At 41.2% G+C, this 24521-nt stretch overlaps 1 protein-coding gene across 3 annotated transcripts in view; it reads left to right on the top strand.

Annotated features, from left to right (window-relative positions):
• The first annotated feature begins 14094 nt into the window (after positions 1-14094).
• LOC131125180 (dipeptidyl aminopeptidase-like protein 6) overlaps positions 14095-24521 on the top strand; it is a 71788-nt gene continuing 61361 nt past the window's right edge. The window contains exons 1-2 of one of the 3 annotated variants that reach the window (XM_058066457.1): positions 14095-14222; positions 14730-14844. In XM_058066457.1, coding sequence (XP_057922440.1) covers positions 14788-14844 — 57 coding nt within the window. In that variant the 5' untranslated portion in view covers positions 14095-14222; positions 14730-14787. Of the gene's footprint in view, positions 14223-14248; positions 14625-14729; positions 14845-24521 lie in introns of those variants that run through there. The other 2 variants (XM_058066456.1, XM_058066455.1) reach the window with 2 other exon arrangements.

The following is a 24521-nucleotide window of genomic DNA, read 5'->3' as shown; positions in this document are numbered from 1 at the left end:
CTCTGAATTGATGTATTTTTCCTATGCTCTTTTTGTGGTTGGCTGTGGTCATAGCTTGATAGGCCTGGACTGAACTGGATTGGATTTATTGGAGTGATTTTTGCAGAAATGTTAGCATATCATCTGGTTCAGGATAAATATTATTCCCTATTCTTTTTAGCAAATAACATTTCGTATTGTTTCTGAGTGCACCTCTTTCCAGGAGTGATATTTCGTCCTATATACGCTCCCCTGTGCCGTCCTGCATGACGCTTTGCTTCTGTGATTCAGAATACAAAACAGTAAAAAAAAAAAAAAAGTAACTGCTGCTTTATCTTGTCACGCTTCTACATCTGTTTGTAAAAGAAATGATTATGACAAAACTCAGAAATGTTTGTGTTCTTGCAGCCTTCTTCCTAAAGTTAAAACAGTGTCAGAAATAATAGCAAATGGGCAACTTCTGAATCAAATGGGACAGATCAAAAACTGCTACCATACATAATTCATCGTCTACATGCCTATATTTTATCCTATCCTAAACATTACAGTAACATTACTGACACCTAGTGACCAGTGTGGAATACTACATGTCATTTACTATGTCTTCTGAATGCCTTATATTATTTTCACGTAAATAGGTCTAATTTAACCACAAAACAGCATGATATAAAGTAGTATAAAGTATATATATATTAGATATAGTAATATATATATTTAAGTAATATATTTTATCATTATATATATATATTCATTCAGACAAACAACCATTCACACTCACATTCATACATATGGACAATTTGGAGTCACCAATTAACCTAGCATGTTTTTGGAATATGGGAGGAAACCGGAGTACCTGGTACTGAACCTCCTAAATATATATCTATATATATATTTAGATTTCAATTTTTATATATAAATCTATTTGAGTGGTTAGCGCGCAGACCTCACAGCTCGGAGACCAGGGTTCAATTCCACCCTCGGCCATCTCCGTGTGGAGTTTGCATGTTCTCCCCGTGCATGCGTGGGTTTTCTCCGGGTATTCCTCCCACATTCCAAAAACATGCTAAGTTAATTGGGGACTCCAAATTGTCCATAGGTATGAATGTGAGTGTGAATGGTTGTTTGTCTATATGTGCCCTGTGATTGGCTGGCGACCAGTCCAGGGTGTACCCCGCCTCTCGCCCGAAGACAGCTGGGATAGGCTCCAGCACCCCCGCTACCCTCGTGAGGATAAGCGGTAGAAAATGAATGAATGAATGAATCTATTCTCCGTTAGCTTACAGTGTATATCAGGAATGAGAATCTGAAGGTTTGTACTCATTCTTGTTTTTTATAGGCCACCACCACGAAGCCCCCTACATATTAAAACAAGAGCAAAAATAATTCTTTAAGAAGAAGCCTTCCGAGCACCAAATGTGTTTTTAATATTGCTGTTTCTAAGAATGCATTGCTTATTTTTTCCTTGCCTCCTGCTACACATGCATTTTAATAGTCTCTCATTCACAATAACAATAATTTGTTATTTTTCACAGGAAATATGTTCATTAAATTATAGAAAAGAGCTCATTTTAAAAACACTGTAAGCACCATAGTATTTAATTTCATGCAACACTGCTACCATTATGGTTATTGCTGCTAATTAGGCTCTATTTTTTTTGCAGAAAGCAAATAAATCAGTCAAACACGTTTCTGGTTTAAGAAAGTGCAGCTTTCTCTGTGGTCTTTGGTGGTATGCCGGTATTCTTTTTGGCTGGGTGCACACTAATTAGTCCAACTTTTGGGGTTATGAGTGCTTAATAAGGTTTTCATCACTCGTTTTCTTCTTTTGTCAGATTCAAAGTTCCAAATGGATTTCCTCCAAAGCGTACAAAGCCTCGTTTTGAAATAAGCCACTTTTTTTTTGAAAGGGGGACATGCGGCTGTCCTGAATCCATCAGAAGGACAAGGTAATGTAGAGTGCATCTCTCAATAATTAAGCTTGTGCTCATTTAAAAACTGTGTTGCAGGTGTTGCATCCAACAGGGCATGCACTGTCTTCTAAAGTGTCATTCCTTTTCATTCTTATTAGGCCAAAAATAATTCAATAATGAAGGCAGAACTTCCATCCATCGGTTTATCCTCACGAGGGTCGCGGGTATGCTGGAGCCCATCCCAGCAGTCTTCGGGTGAGGAGGCAGGGTGACAGAGTTTTAAATGCATTAGAGTTTGTTAAGGAGATTGGTGAGTGTTCCATGAAGAATGCTGTTACAGTAGTCAATGTGTGATGTGATGAATGAGGGTTTCAGCCGCAGGATAAGAGCGAGAGGAGCGAAGGCGGGTGATGATGTACTTGAGGTGGTGAAAAGCTGTTTTAGTGACTACTTTAATTTGTTCAGAGAAGGTGAGTTTACTGTCAAAATGACTCAAAGCTTCTGGCAAAGGGGAGAATGAGGGTGAGACTCTGAAGTTTTTGGCTGTTGAGGTGAGGGAGTTGGGACCTGGATTTTGTGCAGTTCGATTTCAGGGAATTTGCTTGCCTCGAGAAGCTAATATCAGAAAAACAATGTGAGAGGGTAGAAGGGGTCTGAAGGTACATTAAATTATTCATTAATTCATTCATTTTCTCCCGCTTTTCCTCACGAGGGTCGCGGGGGATGCTGGAGCCTATCCCAGCTGTCTTCGGGCGAGAGGCGGGGTACACCCTGGACTGGTGGCCAGCCAATCACAGGGCACATATAGACAAACAACCATTCACACTCACATTCATACCTATGGACAATTTGGAGTCACCAATTAACCTAGCATGTTTTTGGAATGTGGGAGGAAACCGGAGTACCCGAAGAAAACCCATGCATGCACGGGGAGAACATGCAAACTCCACACAGAGATGCCCGAGGGTGGAATTGAACCCTGGTCTCCTAGCTGTGAGGTCTGCGCGCTAACCACTGGACCGCTGTGCCGCCCGTAGATGAAATTAGTGGATATGTATAGTTGGATGTCATTGGCGTAACAGGAAAATGAGCCCATTCTGATGGATAAACTGACCAATGGGGAGGAGGTAGATAGAGGATGAAGAGAAGGACGGTTTCTTTATAGGATGGGGGTAATGACAACCAGTTTTGGTAATGGAGGGACAGTAGAGGACATAAAAGAGGAGTTTACAATTCTCGTGATAACTGGGGTGGGTAGGCAGTGTTTAACGAGAAAGGGTGGGATGGGGTCTAAAATGCAAATGGTGGATTTCATGGAACTGATGATTTTAGACAGATCGGCAAATTTGGACAGAGGAGAGATAATAAAGGGAACAGAAGGGAGGGAGGAGACATTGGAAGAGGGATAGTGTGGATCGGGAGTTGCAGAGTCAATTTTGGATTGAAAGAGAACATGGAGTCGCATTTGTCAATGCTAAATGAGATTTAGGCTGCACAGTAGCCAAGTGGTTAGCATGTTGGCCATACAGTCGGGAGATTGGGAAGACCTTGGTTCAATTCTGTGCTTGGGCATTGCTGTGTGGAGTTTGCATGTTCTCCCCGTACGTCTGTGGGGTTTTTTCCGGGTATTCCGGTTTCCTCCCACATTCCAAAAACATGCTAGGTTAATTGGTGACTCCAAATTGTCCATAGGTATGAATGTGAGTGTGAATGGTTGTTTGTCTATATGTGCCCTGTGATTGGCTGGCGACCAGTCCAGGGTGTACCCCGCCTCTCGCCCAAAGACAGCTGGGATAGGCTTCAGCACCCCCCGCGACCCTGGTGAGGAAAAGTGGTAGAAAATGAATGAATGAATATTTTTGGGGTTAGTGCAGACCTCACAGCTAGGAAACCAGGGTTCAATTCCACCCTCGGCCATCTCTGTGTGGAGTTTGCATGTTCTCCCCGTGCATGCGTGGGTTTTCTCCGGGTACTCCGGTTTCCTCCCACATTCCAAAAACATGCTAGGTTAATTGGCGACTCCAAATTGTCCATAGGTATGAATGTGAGTGTGAATGGTTGTTTGTCTATATGTGCCCTGTGATTGGCTGGTGACCGGTCCAGGGTGTAACCTGCCTCTCGCCCAAAGACAGCTGGGATAGGCTCCAGCACCCCCGCGACCCTCGTGAGGAAAAGCGGTAGAAAATGAATGAATGAATGAATATTTTTGGGAAGGTTGTCTATGATTGACTGGTGACCAGTCCAGGGTGTACCCCGCCTCTCGCCCGAAGTCAGCTGGGATAGGCGCCAGCACCCCCGCGACCCTCGTGAGGATAAGCGGTAGAAAATGAATGAATGAATATTTTTGGGAAACCTGCAAAAACTGAATTAGAACCGCAAAGTAGCGAGGGGCAACTGTAATCATGTTGATTAATCGCTGATGCCATGCTGTGCATTCTCCATGTTGAAAGTGACAGGATTCTTTTTGAGGGATCGCCTCAAAATTTAATGAGGTAAGGCGATGGTCAAGTTGTCCCCATGGGACATTTTAGCTATCACCTACAAATGTGCTAAAATAGTTACCACCTAAGTGCTTTCTTCGTGGCAGATTATCTTCAGCAGTGTGGCTATTAAGATGCAAAGTGTGTCTGGAGAAAACATCATTTACCTCCAGGCATATGCAACACCCCAGGCTACTGAGTCAGAGGAAATCTCTCCACTGAAGCAGCTGTCATTTTGTATTTGGCTATACTAAACCTCAGTGGACACTTTATTTAGTACACTTGCACAATCCGAGCTGTATTCAACATTCTGCCTTGGCCAAAAGAATCACATGCAGCTGTTGTTGGTTCCAATTCATATTGGAAGTGTGTTGGCCAAAATCTAACCTTTATGCTTGAATTTCGGGAGTTTAAAAGTGCTGTTAGTAAGGCCTATCGCTTTATGTGTATGCAGCTTTAATGCCAATGAGCTATGTTTGTCCACGCCTGTTGTCCAATTTTGACATATACAATACACTGCAACTAGTGACATGCTAGCTACATTGCAGTCACATTTAAATGCCAGGTTGGACTATTTGCTGAAGAAAAAAAAAAATCAAATTTCATGTCACGTGCTCCAAAAGAAAGACTCTCATAAGCTTCAACTCATGCAGAACAAAGCTGCGAGACTGGCACTGAACTGCCCACTCAGACTCTCTCATGGTTACAAGTGGAAATGTATTATTCAAGAATCTCCTTGTTGTTTATACTGTTTGTACCAGTATGAGGTCGAAAATCTTTCATTGTAAAATTCAAATGTATGTTGATGTCAGACACAGCAACTCTGCCAGGCAGCAATCAAATGGTGACATAGTTTTTCCTGTGGCAAGATCATTTCTTGTATATGTAAGTTTTCCTTGTTCCGATTTCAGACAATATTTTTTTTAAATAATATCAGGAAGATACTACACAAGAGCCCAGTTCTGTTTTTCTTCATATGCTGTCTTTATTTATAGTGTTGCTATATGATGTATGGTTTTATAGGTCATTTTACAGTATATGAATTGTTGTTTTTTTATATATGATATTTTTTGTTTTGAGTGTCTTTTGTGTGTGTTTTTGTTGTTTCTGTTATGTTGATGCTATGTGTGATGGATCCAAGGAAGATTCATTCATTCATTTTCTACCGCTTTTTCCTCACGAGGGTCGCGGGTGGTGCTGGAGCCAATCCCAGCTGTCTTCGGGCGAGAGGCGGGGTAGATCCTGGACTGGTCGCCAGCCAATCACAGGGCACATATAGACAAACAACCATTCACACTCACATTCATACCCAACTGTGTTTGAGAAAACCCACGCATGCACGGGGAGAACATGCAAACTCCACACAGAGATGGCCGAGGGTGGAATTGAACCCTGGTCTCCTAGCTGTGAGGTCTGCGCGCTAACCACTCGACCGCCATGCCGCCCAAGGAAGATTAGTTTCTACTAATGTTTGGCGATATGTTTTATGTACTGGTATAGATTTTTTCCAATGATAAGAAAATGACTTATACCGGAATAAATGATAAAACGTAAACAAGCCAAGTTGATGACATGGCGCCGTGGTGGATATACGTATATGGTGAATGAAATTAAATAAATGAAATCCTCAAAAATTGTGAGGAGAAGGAACACCCTTGTAGGAAGTAGGTTTTTCCTTCAAGATGTCATGAAAACACGAAACTTCAAAAGTCAACTTTGCCTTATAAAGACCTTTAATAACTTAATAAAAGTTTGGCACCCAAACTTGTAGATTATGATCCCTTTCGACAAAGTTAGTTCCATAGAAGTTTATGTGGCGTAGTTCATCCAAGGAAGACGGGATTGTTTTCCAAACTTAAAGAAATCATCATAAATCATGTGCCATAAATCACTCTGCTGTCTCCAAGCCAAGTAGAATCCAGCAGCATAGTCTGGGGCAGCTGAGCGCGTTGAGGAAAGTACACTGAAAATACGCGGCGTCTCCCTCCATTTAGCATGATGAATAGTTCTAGCGTCTTTGTCAAAATAACAAAGCACACAGAGACAAAAGGCTGATGATGAATAATTACTTTTTTCAGCTTGGATATGCAGACCTGCGCATGTGTGTGAAGGGTATTTCTGTCATCATGAGCTACTGTAGAACCCCCCCCCACTATCCACCCATGTGAAGCACATAACGGAAGTCGATGCATGAAGGTGGAGGTTGTTTCTTCTTGTTTTAGCACTTATGGTTAAATGGGTTGACAGTTGCTATAGTTGCTATGGCAAAAAATTACCTTAAATGCCACTTAGGCTGGCAGATGGAGCAATTCAACTGTGCAATATGTTCCTCAAATTAATGTCAATCACTCATTAAGCTCTTTGGTGCAAAGGAAAATAAAGTCAACATTTTTGTCCCTGCTTTGTGAATAATTCTGTAGAATATATTTTTTGGAAGATTTTCCTAGTGTCAGACACCGCAGAGGGTACCTATGAGAGCTTGGAGGTTAAAAAAACACACATTATCAACATCCACAAATGACCACTCTGCACTGCCTCTAATGTAACCCAATGGCATAGTTGCATGTCTGCATTATTGGCTATTGCTTTGGACCAACTGTGATGCTCATTTTAATGGTACACAATGGTACCTCCGGAAGCTCATAGTCTGAATACAAACTAACAAATAGACATGTGTGGTGAGAGATGACCACAATGTATGTTGCAGGGCATCTTTTAGCTTTTCTCAAGTGTTATTAATAGCAGCACCGACATTTGTTCCTGTATGAGTTGTTATTGTCGCAGTATCGATTTCAGTGTCGTCTTAAAGGGCTTATATGGCTGAAAGACAATATAAGAGGAAGTCTACGTAACGTTCTTGACCACAACATGAGGACGACCTTGAAAACTGATGCGGTGCATGTGAGTGTAATTTTTAAACTGTGTAGGATTAGCTACTGGAGGAGAATTACTGAGAAAGAGAAAGACAGTATCATGTAAACAAAGTGTTCTCTAAATAACAAATTACTACTAACAACCCATACAATTGCTGTGCTGATTAAGTAGCATTACAGGAAAACACCATTGTCTAATTTGTATTAAACTTTGCAGAAGACGTGTTGAGGAAAAAGCCACTATACCTTTTGCTGATAATTTGCAGGTTTCTCATTGAGGTTCTCATTGGGAGTGACCAGGATGGATAGGATCAGGAAGGAGGGACATTACATGTTAGAGGCCTTGGAGATAAAGTCAGAGAGGCCAGACTGAGATGGTTGGGACATGTCCAGAGTAGAGATAGTGAATATATTGATAGAAGGATGCTGCCAGGTAGGAGGCGTAGAGGAAGACCAAAGAGGAGGTTTATGGATGTAGTGAAGGAGGACATGAGGGTAGTTGGTGTTAGAGAGACAGATGCAGAAGACAGGGTTGGATGGAGGAGATTGATTCGCTGTGGGGACCCAAAAGCCCAAAGAGAAAGAAGAATATGAGCCCAACTGTGTTTGTAACATGTCTTTATTACAAAACCTGCCTGTCAGCCTGCTGTCATCTCCCATCCAGAAGTCATTCTCCCCCAGAAGATTTGCCCCTTATAACATCATCACCAGTTGAGTAACACAGTTACACCACCATGTCTCCCCATTTTTTATTGAACAAGCCTGCAAAATAACCCACCAAAGGGCCCCAAAATGTTGCACGTGTCAACACTTTGATAAAGAAGGCGGGAAACACGATTGAATTCTAGAAAGAAGTTGCAGCAAAACACGAAAGTGGTGTTTGTGTGGGTCTCTCTTCCTCTCCTACCTCGCTGCTCATTGATATTTTCTCAAAAGGCGTCTTCAATAAAGGTAAAAGTGATGTTAAATTTTCATTTATCCATTTAATGTGTCATTTATATGTATTTTGCACTGCATGTAAATCTTGACGTCACATCCGGTTGTTCCCAGTCCCACCTCAGAGAGAAAATCCATCTTTCTTTGTGTTTACTAACCCGTTACTCTCGGCAAGTGAAGCCGAGTATGGACACGCTCCACTTTACATTGAGCAACAACAAGCACAATTTAAGCTAAATATAAATTAAAAACATTGTTGGAACTCAAGAATGGTCTCTTCACAGAAAACTATAAATTTGTCATTTCCATCCATCCACTTTCTATGCCGCTTGTCCTCACTCAACAGCTATAGAGATTTGTGCCATATTTGATCCCTGTGCTTTTAATGAATGAATGAATGAATGGATAGATGGTTTTATGTATTCTTTTGATTCACATTGTACATTGATTATAGATCAAGTAACACTATTAAAATGTAACACTGTCTTCCGGAAACTGTCCTGTTTCCGGATTAATGTGAACATTATCAATCTAAAAAGAACCTGTCACAAAATGGAGCATCTTTGCAAATCCACTAAACTTGAGGTTCACAGACTACATCTCAAAGACTTAAGTCATTTCCTCTTTAAATAAAACTACCCAGGAAAGGTATACAAAACTGTGGTGACACCAGTCATGTTGTTTGGTCTCGAGACAGTGCCACTGAGGAAAAGACGGGAAGCAGAACTGGAGGTAGCAGAGATGAGGATGCTGAGGTTCTCATTGGGAGTGACCGGGATGGATAGGATCAGAAAGGAGGGACATTACATGTTGGAGGCCTTGGAGATAAAGTCAGAGAGGCCAGACTGAGATGGTTGGAACATGTCCTGAGGAGAGATAGTGAATATATTGGTAGAAGGATGCTGCCAGGTAGGAGGTGTAGAGGAAGACCAAAGAGGAGGTTTATGGATGTAATGAAGGAGGTCATGAGGGTAGTTGGTGTGAGAGAGACAGATGTAGAAGACAGGGTTGGATGGAGGAGATTGATTTGCTGTGGCGACCCCTGAAGGGAAACAAAACTACCCAGGAGGCAAGTTCCAACAACTTGAACAACTGATTAACTCAAATAAGAAAAGTACTAAAATTCCGTTTGACACTATAAATTATATTATGTCCCCTGCCACACATCTTGGTCCCATTCTCTATAAGGCAGACAGTAATGATTTTTGGAGATTTTTCATCAATAAGTTCAGGGACAGAAAATATTCCTCCCAATCCGGGTCCTCTTTTAATTCTGTGTCACCTTCAAGCACGCCATTGTGGAACCAAAACTTAAGAAATTAAACTTGGACCAGTCAGAACTTAAGAACTTCATACTAATATCTAACGTTCCCTTCCTGGCCACACTGTTAGAAAAAGTGACTTCCACACAACTTATGTCATTCCTATAATCAAATAACATCTATAGTGTTTTACTTGAAAATGTCAGCAGAGAAAAATGTAAGTAATTAATTTGATTGTATTGTGAAATGTCTGAGAGCCAGATGCAAATGTCAAAAGAGCCATGTCTGTCTCTTGAGCCATAGGCTCCCTACCCCTGTGTTAAAAACAGAAGTGCTCACTATCACACATTTAGACGGATTTGTGAACAATGTTTAAGAGAAATAGTAATATTGTTGATCTGGAATGAATTTTAGATCTTTAATTCCGTCTCATGAAAAATGGGAACAAAAACAAAAATGCTGCGTTTATATTTTTGTTGAGTGTATATATCACCAGAAGTGACGCAGACTGCCTTTAGGTCATGGGATTGAAATTGAGCAATAAAATGTTTTTTGTTTATATTGTTGGGAATCATTGGACTTACACGATTTCTTATTTGTTTTTTGTACAGGTAGGCTTTGAATGCATGAATTAATCATGAAATTCAATCACGTCATGATTTGTCAGTCAAGGTGACATGTTTAGGGTAGTTCAACTTTAGTGGAGGTTCTATAGTTCAATCAAGCAAAACGTGCTAAAATGCTTGTATGGTAATTGTAGTCATACTCTTTCAAAGGTCCGTCCTGAATGCAACTCACATGGACTGCATACATGCGTCAAGGTTCTTTGTCTCATTCTGTAAATGTGGCATATTGCACTATAGATGGTGCATACTTACAGCTCTCACATCTGGCTTCATCATCATTCTGCTTGCCATTTTTTGGGAAAGTGGCTGGCACTCTAAAATGTCTCCCACCAAATAAAGACAGTGCAAATGGATGTGAGTGAGCCATTGCGTGGGTCCCTGTTCCTGCAAGCAGCTGTGTGAAGTAATGCCAGGCAAAGTTATACTGAGGAGTGGGAAAGAATGTTAAGGTCAGCGTCCATATTGACTTGTTTTTTTTCTGCATCTTGTCCTGTCCTTCATTTGGACCCATATTTAAGAGAAAAGCTTTTTAAAGATGATTGCGCTCTTCCCTTTTGTCATGCAGGTCATTATCAACAACCCAACCACATGGAGGCTTGATATTCTCCAAAAAGAACATCTTCAACCATAGACCTGTAGAAATCATGCGAGGTAAATTATGTTTTGATTGTCTTATAGCTGGATTATGCAAAACCTGAATAAGCAATTCCCATGAAACTTTGTAGAGGGGATACAGAAGTTACACTTGAGTCAGGTAGTGTCAGCAGTGACAGCCCAGATTCAGCACATGACTTTCAGTGAAGGCTTTTGGCCTTTTGGCAGTTGGCACCTATTCTGTAATACACATTACTGACACCTACAGGACTGGAGTGGAACAGTAGGGTCTAGCACATTATAACTTAATGAAATCCAAACAAGTCAGTCTGACATGTTTAGGAGAGGATTTTATCTACCAATGCTCTATTGTAATGCAAATTAGTGTGACAAATTGGATTTTCAGCAATTATTAACCTATTTTGTTGCATTTGATGTCGGTGGAATGAATAAGGCCTATGCAAATCCAATAATGTTGCTTTCGGTCTGGCGCCTCACCCCCAAAATTGGTATAGCTTGAAATGTGTCCTCCAATGACTTCACATTATTTTTAAATATGTCATTGACAAATAGAAAAGTATCACCCCCCCCTATGCTATATGTGCAAATAGACTTTCTGGGCTGCATGCTGATTCAGCATCATCGACAGCATGCTTAGACCACAGGGACTGAAAGAAAATCTGTGTTGCGGCCTGGCGTTTACTGCTCGCTATCATATAATATACAGTATATTGATAACTTTGTAACATTGATACATTTGATGTGCTCAGCCTGTTTTCTTCTTAAATGGGAGGTATTTTGATGTCGTGAAAGTGTTATAGTCTCACACTTAGCTGAAAGCATACAGACTGAACACCAAGGGTATATGAGCATTATAAAACACCCTCAAGAGCCATTTCTGTATCATCCCCCTCTCATCTAGTCTCATCTGGCTGTCCTCCTATGTACAGGTTCACAGTATAACTTACTTCTGTGCTCTGAAATAGTTGCTCCTTCCTACAATAATATAACAAGCCTAATTGGACTCACGTGGCTTGAGAGCCCATTGCTTGCTCTTCCATGGACACCAGCATGGAGCTTGGCTGCTGTCCATGGTACTGATGGTGGCGAATGGAAAGCGAGAGTGCTTTCAGGATGCTTACTCTTGGGCCATGCACACATTTTTGTATTTTCATTTTCTCTTGTGCATTGTTTTGGAACCTGGAATGCACAAACACACTAAAAAAAACAGCAAGCAGTACATCGGTAGCCAAATGTAAAGAACTGTTTGGATGCCAGTGTGTACTTTTTCTGAAACCGTACTATAGTTTTGCTGTTTCATCTGCATTGAGTGGGTGGAGTGTGAATTGTGCTGTATTGTCATGTTTTGCCAACAAAGCCCAAAAGGAAGGCATCAAACCTAAATATTGTGTTCTTTCTCTAAAAACCGTAAAAACAATATTGCATACAGCAGCCTCCTTTATGAAGCACGCCTACTAACAGAATCATTACAGGCAATAGAATGCAGAATTATGCCTTTTCAAACACAGTAACACTCTGTTTTGATGATAGAACAACAATTTTATTATATGGACGTAATGTAAATGGGTCAAAAAATGGCCACCCTTAAAGCAGCGCACAAATTTATGGAAAATTTTGATTTTTTTACATGAATTTTATGACATCTCCATCACCAGTGTGGTGCGTCCCATGAGCCAACTTGTGGTTGTTTTTTGTTGTGGAAGAAAGTAGTTCCCGTAGTTGCTGGGGTCTCTTTAAAAGAGTCATACATTGTCAATCTTTGTGTATGTATTCCACAATGTTTACAAACACAGATGAAGACCGCTAGGATGCTAACTGTCCCGCGTCACAGTGGTCTTTATCATCACATTACACATTTATTGTAATTGGAAAAAAAAAAACATAAATAAATATGCAAGCAATACGTGCCACTTTAATACTCACATCTTTGAGTTGAGAAGTGTCACTCTCAGCTTCATCTTTGGAACTACTTCACTCTCAGGGGTGCTGTTGTCAAGAGTGTCTGGCTGTTATGACTGTGAAAAAGGTTGACGCCTTCGGTAGTTTGGATTTGAAAAAAAAAAAACGTTGTTTTCCTCTCAGCTTCTCCTCTTCTCTGATCCACTTGGGTAACTTTGCTTCATTTTTTTCTTAACCGTGCCAACAAGTTTGTTTAGTGTAGTAGTCCATTGCATGAGAAGGAAAGTGGGTACGGTCAAAACGATATATTATGCATTTTGATGTAGTTTTAAGCATGTGAATAAAGACTGAAACAGTAATATGTACTATAAGTCAAATAAAAACTAATGAGTTTTTACGAGACCTTTGAGGGCCCCTGGCAATCTTGGGGCCTTAAAGGGAACTGCACTTTTTGCCCATCATTCCCAATCATTATGTGAAAGATAAACATATATTTATTTCCCTTTTCAGTGCATTCTAGGGTGAGAAAACTAGTTAATAGGTGCTAGCTAACAATGGACGTCATGGGAAATATGTATTTTGACGCTAAAGCCCTAACAAAAAACTCTTTAAAAAATGCCAACAATGTTCCATTTACATAACGGACTTCTATGTTAACCAAGGTACAGCGATATTGCTTCGCTAGCGGTTTAGGTCAGCATCACTCGCAGATGGAAGCGTGGATACCTATAGCTCTCAATTTTGCTACAAAGACTCAACAAGATGCTCGTTTGCTGTCAGCGTTTTTTTACCTGAGAACTGGAACACATGTCTTGTGCTGGAAGACACAGCCATCCCAATGAGAGCAGACATTGTAAGTGTTGTGATGTTTTAAATCATTAAAATACAGCAAGATATTACAAATTATTGCATGTTATCATCAATATACTTGTTCAAGGGGGTTTGCTATGTCGTTGTTACATAATTGCACAGTAAATGCCTATCGATGTCGTTTCTGTTTCTGTGCAGTACATGTATGCACATGGTCTCTCAGGCCTCCCTAGCGGGGGCCCCCCTATAGGCCGGGGCCCCAGGCAAATGCCTAGTTTGCCTGCTGGCTCACTACGCCTCTGTGTATACATGAAATACACAGAAAGCAGAAGAAACGAAGAAACGACTGCTTCTTTTCTCTACCCAGAAGAAGCAGTTACACAAAATACTCCCCACTCACTGTTAGCATCTGCTATGCTAGATTTCTTTGAGATCTGTGGCTCCACTAAGTCCACATATTTACTGTCGCGTTCCGGCTTGAGAGCTTTACGGTTCGACCCCAGGATGCAGAGATGAGTATAAATGTATTTATTGTTGCTATGCAGCAGAACGACGCACTAGCATGTCCAACAGAAAAAAAACGACAATGACCCAACAAAGAAAGGAGCGCGCACCTGAACTAAATCGGCAACACAAATAATGGGAAACAGGTGCGGGAGATAATGGAAAGCCACTGAAAACAGAACAGCGTCACACAGGAAGTTAATACAAAATAAGGGCATGAACTAGGAACTGAGGAAAAAAGGAAAACTAAGAGCTGTCACGAGGGGGTGAAGCCCAATCGTGACATTTACAGTCCGTCCAATTCAACCCCTGCTCGTTACGTCCACGGGTATGAATAATAACGTTACACGGTTTGATCACCATAAAGTTTGAGAAAAGCCCACCACCAATATGCTAAAGAATTCAAACTCAGTAGCACGATGATTACCGTGGTTCCTTCTGACTCGTGGGAGCCACGCGCTCACGTGCAATTTGCTGATAAAGCTCCGCTCGTTTAGCAATTTAGCATATTCTATTCTGGTGCTAACACAAAACCACCACTGGTGTGGATAAGATATATACTCATTATTTAAAACTTGAAAGCTCCGAAGCACAATTCTGACTGGTTGTCATTTATTTTGATGAAACTTCGAGCAGGAAGCCGGTTATGCAAAAAAAAAAAAAAAAAAGAGGTTGCAGCAAGGCTTTTATTTATTTTTTAACCATTTCTCCAAGGCAGCAAGTGGCACGTGTGAGTTTCATTTCATGTAATCCCATTGCCGCAATAGCTGCGTGCATCGGAAAACGCGCATATTGATGTTTCTAAAGGTTAGTGCATGCGTACTGTGCGTTTCAGACAGTGAAGGTTGGTGAGAAGTTGGCTTCAGTTCTTCTGTTGCGGACTAGACGGCAACATGAACTCATCGGCAGGTGCTGGGAACTACCGTAGGGCTTCCACCACAGGGGACAAGGTAATGATATTCATGTTCTTCATCAATGTTCACTGACGTGCAAGGATACATTCATGAGCATCGCTGCTCTCATGCCTTTATGTATGAAAGCAGACAGTGTCCATGTGTTAGGACACTTACATTGATTTCACTAGGAGCTGGTTTTGCGGATTATAGTGTATTTTTAACTGTTTCATATGAATAGTTTTAATAACATCGAGGACTTTAGGGTTAATACATTACAGCATATCATAGCAATCCTCAGACAGAAGCAAATATTCGCTTCTGGAGGGGTTTGGGATGGCATTGGAGGAATATGACTGGATGTTAGTCTTTTTTGATACATTATGCCAGTGGTGTCCAAAATGTGGCACAGGGGCCATTTGTGGAATAACCCTAACGGTACACTGCATGGAGTCATGGCATGTCTGACATTCATTCATTCATTTTCTACCGCTTTTCCTCACGAGGGTCGCGGGGGGTGCTGGAGCCTATCCCAGCTGTCTTCGGGCGTAAGGCGGGGTACACCCTAGACTGGTCGCCAGCCAATCACAGGGCACACATAGACAAACAACCATTCACACTCACATTCATACCTATGGACAATTTGGAGTCGCCAATTAACCTAGCATGTTTTTGGAATGTGGGAGGAAACCGGAGTACCCGGAGAAAACCCACGCATGCACGGGGAGAACATGCAAACTCCACACAGAATGCCCGAGGGTGGGATTGAACCCTGGTCTCCTAGCTGTGAGGTCTGTGCGCTAACCCCTAGACCACCGTGCCGCGGCATGTCTGACATAATAATAATAATAAATTTTATTTGTATAGTGCTTTTCAGAGTACTCAAAGACGCTTTACAGTAGAGAAAAAGAAATAAAAATAGAGTTGACTAAAAACAGAGTAAACGATGCATTAAAATACAATAGCCGTACATTCATTCAGAGCTAAAACAAGGCTAAGAGCGGGGGGGAGGGGGGCAGCAGTCAGGTATAAAAAGTTAGACATTAAAAATGGATTTAAACAGGTGGGTTTTGAGTTGTTTTTTGAAGGTGTGAATGACAGGCAAAAGTTCTCCTCCCATTCTGTGTGGAAGTGGTAAGTTTTTTTTGTATATCTGGTTCAAACCCTTTCTTAAATTTGCAATAAATAAATTGGAGACTAACTCGTTAGCATGGTATGCTTAATATGGTGGCTGTCTCTCTTTTACACCTACGCATAAGAGCTTCGCATTGTGGCAAAAACAAAGAATTGGAAATGTGACTATATGAGTGTGATTTAATTTTATTTTGAACACTTTATTTATCCCCAAGGAGCAATTTAAAAGACACAAAGAGCACCATACAGAAAGAAATACAACATCAAATACAACATCAGACAATAAAAAGACGGAAATTTGCAATCTAAAAATGAAAAATTAAATTAAATTGAACGAAAATAAACATTATTTCATCTCCACAGGGTGTTAATAATGTTAACGTGTTTACAAAGTCATAAACAGGATGCTCTAACGGGACTTCCAGTGAGGTGAGAGAGCACTCGGCGAAACGTGTCTCAGCATTTCTCACCGCTGAGAAAGGCTGGTCATCTCGTTTGATGAATTATTTTATTTTTCAGGTCATTAGCTTAGCCTGACTGTCATGCACATATGGGCAAGTGTTCAGTGCTTCGGCTTTGTTATCTGTCGTTTGACTGATGATCACACTGTAAACCTTGCAAACTCTCCATACTCCGTCGAGTGTTTATTCTTCAAATACCATATTAAATTAAAGCTTATTTAAGTGCAACCCCTCTAAGATTATTTTTCATGGCGTATGTTGGCAGCTCAGTTCCACACACCAACATTGCGCCCTACCTCCTTAGTGTTTAACTGAATGGATGTCTTTCTCACCCATGTAAAAATATCAGCTATTTATTCATCCTTTTCATGTAGCCATGCCCCAGCAATAATACTCCCTCAATGCCATTTCTAAGAAGAACTAACTTGAAAGATCTACAGTTAACTTGAATTACATAGACCGACACGTCAATTCTTGGGTTCAATAAAGGGAGGGGAAAAAATGGTGTTGGCGCATGAATCATTTTTCTTTGTGGCACTAAGAAAGTGTGAATGTCTGTCTTGCCTCCAGAGGGCCCGTCAGCCTGGAGGTCTGTATAAAATGTAGGATAGCTGTTGTTTTGGAATTTTTAGGCATCCCACTTGTAACTATTATACATTAGCACAACCATGTCCTTACTGTACATACTTGTCAGATGTTTGATGTGACACTTGGACCTTTTTATTGGACTCCTGTTGAAATGCACTCATGCATTGTGTTAGTTTGCCCCCTGCTGGAGGCTTAAAAAACAAAGTGATTAGTCAACTGTAAACTGTTCCTCTGCTACTTGTCCTTAATTCGGCAACGTTTCTTTTACCATACCTGGATTACTGAGTTTTAAGCAATCAAATACAAAATTGGAGCTGTGGTTATCACAGCCTCTCGTCCTTCTCTGGGGACAAAAATATTGTCATTTGAGAGCCTGAAAGTGTGCAAGGCTGTTCGCTGTTTTACAGGATTTGTTGCATTTATAAGCTGCTGCTGCTGCTGCCTCTGCTGTGATGGCACCTTTCTTGATGTGTTGCTGTGGAAAAATGTTGTTCATATTGAATGTTACGCCAGTGGATACATCCCTCCTATCATCTAAATGTGCACTTGGTAGAAACCAGGCTGTGGATGTATGCATTTACTGATATTCTGTGCTATTACACTACTCAGGCACATCAGCAGAACCACCACCGAGGTAAATGTTATTCTAGGCCATTTAATTTACTGATAGAAATTTTGATTCACAATGCAGGCAATACTGTATATAGTGGTGTGAAAAAGTGTCCTGATTTCTTATTTTTGCATGTTTGTCAGACTTAAATGTTTCAGATGATCAACCAAATGTCAATATTAGTCAATGACAAATACAAGTGAACACAAACTGTTTCTTCCATAAATAAAACATAAGATTAAGCCATTTCTAAATCTTTACGACTATAGCGATTCACAGTGACAGCAATTATCCAAAAATGGTGACAAAATGCAACAGTAGTGAACCTTCCCAAGTTGGTAAATAAAATGACCCCAAGAGTGCAGCAACAACTCATCCAAGAAGTCACAAAAGACCCCACAACAACATCCAAAGAACTGCTGGCCTCGCCTGTCTCAGTTAAGCTTAGTGTTAACGACTCCACCATGAGAAAGACACTGGGAAAAATGGTTTGTATGGCAGAATTCCAAGATGAAAACCACTGAACATTATGGTTTGTCTCAATTTTGCCAGAAAATGTCTTGGTGATCCCCAAGACCTTTTGGAAAATACTTTTTACTTTGAAAAAAAATGTAACTTTTTGGAAGGAGCATGTCGCAAAAATAGCGCCGCATTTCAAAAAAAGAACATCATACCAACAGTAAAATATGGTGGTGGTAGTGTAATGGTCTGGGGCTGTTTTGCTGCTTCAGTACCTGAAATATTTCCTGTGATGCATGGACAATCATGAGCAATGCATGAACAAATCATTTAAATGTCAGTCGAATCTGGACAAAATCAGATTCGACGATGAAACGCCCTAGTCAAACACAGCCCTAACTATTATTATTGTGAAATGTTTTGCTGTTAATACATTCACTTTCAATGAAAATGTGTGCACAAAATGGATGTCAAATAATCGATTAACCTAGAGCTCCAGGGTAATCTGCCACTTTGGCCCTAACCTCCCACCCAAAACGCTCACTCGGTTCACACGCTCGTTACAACAGGCACCAAATGTTAACAGCCCTGCATTGCATAATTTTGAGGAGTTTTAGGCAGTAACCCGCGTGCGATGTGATCATACACATAACCTGTGTTTGGCCTGCTTGGAAGTGTGTGTCAGGGGTTGAATATTAAGGTGAAGTAGAATTGAACAGAAGAACTTTCACTGACACAATTTGTATGCGGCGAGGGGAGAAATGGAAGAAAAGTCTTTCAAATGCTTTCTGTATTCATCTGGCTAGCCATGTGTTTTTCACCATCGACCCATTGAATCACGCCTGCCTCAAATGTTTGTATTGCTGCTCGCCGCCGTCATTAGCGTTTGCAAAATGGCTTTCAATTTCCTGATGGGCACACACACACACACACACACACACACACACACAATACGATCTCACGTTGATAGCATCTGTTTATTTTTTCCAACGCCTATACTTAGAGTGATAATACAGTTGCCCACAATAGCACATTGTTCAATGAAATGAAATTTGCAGCGATATAGAGACAAAGCGAGGTGTGCCCACTAGCGAGGGACCACATCGCCATTCAATAGCAGTCATTTGTCAGTGCTAACTGCCACGCTGAGGGCCGGGCTCTCCAAGGAGGCTTTGCTGTAGATGAGAAGCATGTTTCTTGTGTCTGCTGGCCACCCCCGAGCACCTCAAGCTCCTCATTGGGGATGCAGGCGCCGTAGCCGAGTTCCCTCCTGGGATGGGGGCTTCGAACATCGCTGCCACCTGTGACACATTACTGCCTGTGGATATTAAAGATAAAGACACATCATATGTCATTACTGCATTTATTCTGGCACTCCCTGCTTATTCTTATTATTATGACAAACGGTGTCTTGGTTGCTCATGCATGCTTTGGTGAGCCATCTCGAGCTCAAATAGGAGCCTGTTAGATGTCTGAGGTGCATCACAAGTGCAACAGTGGAACTTTGGCCTCCTCAGGGAGATGTGCTGGTGGAGACTGCTGGAGTGCAGTTCCACTTTAAGTTTTGATACAAAACAATATCTGCAATGAGTCTATTTTGATGATAATATAGATTATTATCTAGATATCAGTCTACAAAGCAAACATTTACTCACATTCTGCACAATCAGCAGCAACTGACAAATGGAGGAAATTAAAACATGAAGGAGCAGAGCGGCGTTGTACAGGAAAGTAAATAAGTAGCGCAATTCAAGCCTCATTGTGCATCATTAATTTCCCATCAGTGTGATAAAACACCACGACATCTGCTTTGCATGTGCTACATGGCCACAGTGACCTTTTTGCACAAAATACATTCACTATCGGTGAACAAAGCTCATCATCATGGGACTATACAGTATGTCACAGTGGTAAATTGGGACAAAAATGTATGCGGGAGTCCAGCATTCCGAGGTTTGTTTAAAGTCCCGTGGGGAAATGTCACAGCACAAAATCAGCTTGTTAACAGCAGACTGCAGCTGCAAGCGCCACATCTCGTTTAGCGCAAATGACTTTATTATTCCAGCCTTCAGTCGCTAAAAGCCATTACTCTTTGTGCTAGAACCTCATCTCCAGTGTTGCACATGCAAATATGAACTTTGCCACCTCTTTATCCATGATATACGATGACATACCTTGACAAGCACCGCTTATATGCAATAAAGACAGTTGCTCTTAAATTTTACAGCAACTTTAATAGTCTTGTTTTATCGGCAAGGCGTATATTTTAAAAGTACAGCTGTTGTGGCAGGGCTTTACACAAATCAACGTGGAAAATATGAGCTCAAGCCCAGAAGCCATTAAGGATGAACTACAGCGTCTACAGGTGGAGGAATGGAATAGGTTCTTGAATCGCACTCGCTCAGTATCATTTAAATATAATTATTAATATGATTATTTATGGAGGGCTAGCCGTGATGTAGCCAGGAACAATTCCACATGTTTACATTAGTGAAGACTACTCATTGACTACAAAGGAAACTGATTGTTATTCTCATGTTAATTGATGCCCAAGTTTCAGAATGTTTCACAATGAGGTTTGCACATTTGGAAGTGAGTCCTGAAAAACGTTTGGGATGGCTATGAACACTCGGTTTCAGAGATGTTTTCACAGTCAGCCAGGCTTCCTTATATGGGCATGCCTGGGTATAAGCTGTGTTTCTCTGTTTTGTCAAAGATTTCACCGTGGTAGCACAGAACAATGTCTTTCAGCAAATATTTGAGGTAAACCTAACTTGTTTAAAGCGGCAAACATCAGGCAGACGTGTTTGGAATTGCAGATTCCAATTGAAGAGAAAAATATAAGACTGTTTGGTGAGCATAGCCGAAAATGGACGATACAAAGCTGGAGTATCCGCTAAGCTGTTGCTGAAGTCCGATGTCTTTCCAACGTTACTTGGTCATGTTGAAGAGTCAGAAGCTTGTAAGTAAGTAACCAAATGGTTACCATTTGTAACCATTTTATCAGTGTCCAAACTGTGTTTCTTTTGTAAGTAAGTGGTTGTCTGAGTAGCATTATATAATGTGCATACAGGAAGAGGGGTGCAAATCACTAGCTCACTCATTCATTCATTCATTTTCTACCGCTTTTTCCTCACGAGGGTCGCGGGGGTGCTGGAGCCTATCCCAGCTGTCTTCGGGCGAGTGGCGGGGTACACCCTGGACTGGTCGCCAGCCAATCACAGGGCACATATAGACAAACAACCATTCACACTCACATTCATACCTATGGATAATTTGGAGTTGCCAATTAACCTAGCATGTTTTTGGAATGTGGGAGGAAACCGGAGTACCCGGAGAAAACCCACACATGCACGGGGAGAACATGCAAACTCCACACAGAGATCACTAGCTCACTGATGTCTGGAATTGCTAATAGCCTTTTTCCACCACAGTCAGGGGTCTACCCGAGTTTTTTTGAGTCAATGACCACATTTCTTCTACCGATGTTATAGAACACCTAGTTACCACTTTTGGAGTTCAAACCAGTAGCTCTAACCAGTGGCTCATTAGATACCAGTGGCTGCTAACCACTTTTCAAGTAGCTCCCCAAAGGTTGTATTCATTAATTATCAACTCCAATACCGACAAAATTAGAAAGTGGGGTTCGGCATTCATCTGGAAGTCCGCTTGGAAGTGTGACCAATCACAGCGGAGTGTGCATTGCCACAGGCGGAATGAATTAAAACAGACCGTTTTGGAAAATCCAATAAAATACAGATGGAATAGGTGCAGATTCTGGAAGCTCTAGCTGGCTTTCTGTGTGGGTTATTGCTTGTAGCTGCTCTATAGGAGTCCACAACTCAATACACAGTGCTGAATATGAGCCTAATAGGTCCCTTTTAATGAATGACCATCTGGTCACGGAAAGCTGTCTTGCACCCGAAATAATGATTCAAATTTACAGTTAACACTAACTTATAACAAGATTTCAAATATCTTGCTTGTTTCCAGTTAACGCCCCATCCTTTTTTACACCCCTTGCTATGATGACACACAGTCATGGGTAAAAAGAAAAGGCAACAGAATGCTGGATCTTCATTTGTGTCTCTGAGGTGCGATCTCTGTGTAAACAGGGCTGCTGATTCCCACTTTATTTCACTCAATGTGATAAGTTCATGTCAAACTGTTACCATCTTAATGTGTGTGTGTGTGTTTTATGACGTTGGCATCACGGCGGTATAAATTTCACTCACAAATTGATCAAGTTCTTGGTCATTTGTGCACACGCAGCACAAGCGCCCGAGACTTACATACACACTGCAAAACCAAAATGCCTTGCGAGCAATATTGGGTCTGAGATCAATGGCTGTTCAAAGCTCATATATCCACTTTTGGTCTGTAAACGTCTGTGTGTGTTCTACTCCAAGTCTTTAATTTACTTAAGATATTGAACAGTCCGGGCTGAGAAAAGTCTAGTTGAGAGAGTTTGAGCGTGAGGGAGGTGCACAACACAGTAGAGAGAATTGGCGTCTGAAGCATCCAAAGTGAGACGAGAACCCCTCCCTTACACTTCCATCCCACGTTCTATATCACGCCCCTGTGGAGGTATGTTCCCAGTCTTGCTGTGATTGATTCACCCAGTGAGGAAAGAGGGGGGAGGCGCCCTGAATTGGGGCCCTGAGGTCATCCCCTCCCTTGCTGTAGGTGAAAGTAGCTTCTCTGACTCCTCCTGCAACTACGCTAAAGTGTTGAGCACAGTGAAAGGGGAAAGACAAGCAGGGGCGCCATGTCCGTTCTCATTGCCACCCAGCTGATGATAGACACCAGCGCTGCCTCCAGACAGGTAAGGGCCCCCCGTTAAGCTTGCACTACACAGATTTAGGGAGGGGTGTGTGTCTTGGGGGGGTTAGGGTATGTCTGCTGGCTGTGATGGATAGCAAACTGGACAGGCATGGAGCCAGATGGAAGCTGCAATTCTTGATATCGCCTCTCAGGACCAACATTTTCCCCTTTAGTTCCCTTTATGGCACCTCCAATGACTCGTCACATACGCCGCACAGCCGTTGCTTTTAATGTCTCCAATTTCACTGGGATTTCAAATTACGATTTTTGAGTTTATTTTAAAGATTTTGACTGCTTGTTGGCACGCTTAGCTTTTGAATATTTATATTTTTTCTTCAGTGTTGAGGTGAGATTGATGAGCCGTGTTTGAATGCAAATGGACTGCAGGCAAGATTGATAATGGCTGCAAGGTCAGGCATTAGCCACATCTGTTTATTTTTCTTTGCAAATATTGGGATTATAAAGGCAGGTCATGTTTTTCTAACTACAGCTTCTCTCTTAAGAAATGTGCATGATTTTATATTTTTTTATTTAGCTTTAAGGATATGCCTTGACACCATAAGCCAGTGGTGTCCAATGTGCATCCCAGGGGCCATTGTGGCCCCCTGGCTTTTTTTTAGTATCATTCTAGAAATACTATTCAAGGAGAAAACGTACATTCTTTAAAAAGAACAAAAAGACATAATGCCTTCATTTTCAAATGGTACGTATATTCTTTACAGTATGTAGAGGGAGCAAGAATTCATCCATTCTCACGAGGGTCGTGGGGCTATGCTAGAGCCTACCCCAGCTATTATTATTTATTCTAAATTATTAAAATTATTTGTACAAATTACTGTTTACACTGTACATTTTCCATATTTGATGTCATCTATTTATTCTCCACATAATAATAATAATAATAATAATTATTATTATTTATTATTACATGGGAGCCAGGCAACGACATTTCGTTGGCAATTTCACTGCTGTGTTATTGTGCAATGACAATAAAGAAAGTCTATGTCTGTGTCTATGGATGGACTGGTCGCCAGCCAATCACAGGGCACATATAGACAAACAACCATTCACACTCACATTCATACCTATGGACAATTTTGAGTCGTCAATTAACCTAGCATGTTTTTGGAAAGTGGGAGGAAACCGGAGTACCCGGAGACAACCCACACACGCAAACTATACACAGAGATGGCCGGAGATGTGGAGATTCTCCTGACTGTGTGGCCAACATGCTAACCACTGTGCGGCCACGCGAACAAGAATATAATAAATATTTTCCAGGTGCTTTGTGAATGACCCAATGCAGTATGTATTGTATGATTTCCTACTAAATTCCCGGAAACTCCAGGAACACCTGCTTCTTCCAACAGTAAAAAAAAATCACATAATTTAGGTTAATTCAAGACAAAAAAGATGTCTCCTATATACAGTAATTGTAAATAGATGGAAGAAGTCAACCCGAATTTTCCGCCAACAGTGTATTTTACCACTGGTCATTCACTTTTTCTGCCCTATTGTGTTGAAAGTAATGTCCTTTATGGAGTGCGGCAGCTGCATCTTATTTTCCTTGGTTCTGTGGCACAGGAATGCATGATCTTCTATGTTTAGTATGTGTACTATGTATGTGTTTATCTATATACCGAGCTAGCTGCCTATTC

The sequence above is a fragment of the Doryrhamphus excisus genome, chromosome 3 (genome assembly GCF_030265055.1).
Source record: "Doryrhamphus excisus isolate RoL2022-K1 chromosome 3, RoL_Dexc_1.0, whole genome shotgun sequence".
Classification (NCBI taxonomy): Eukaryota; Metazoa; Chordata; class Actinopteri; order Syngnathiformes; family Syngnathidae; genus Doryrhamphus; species Doryrhamphus excisus.
This window is presented reverse-complemented; position numbering and strand designations above follow the sequence as displayed.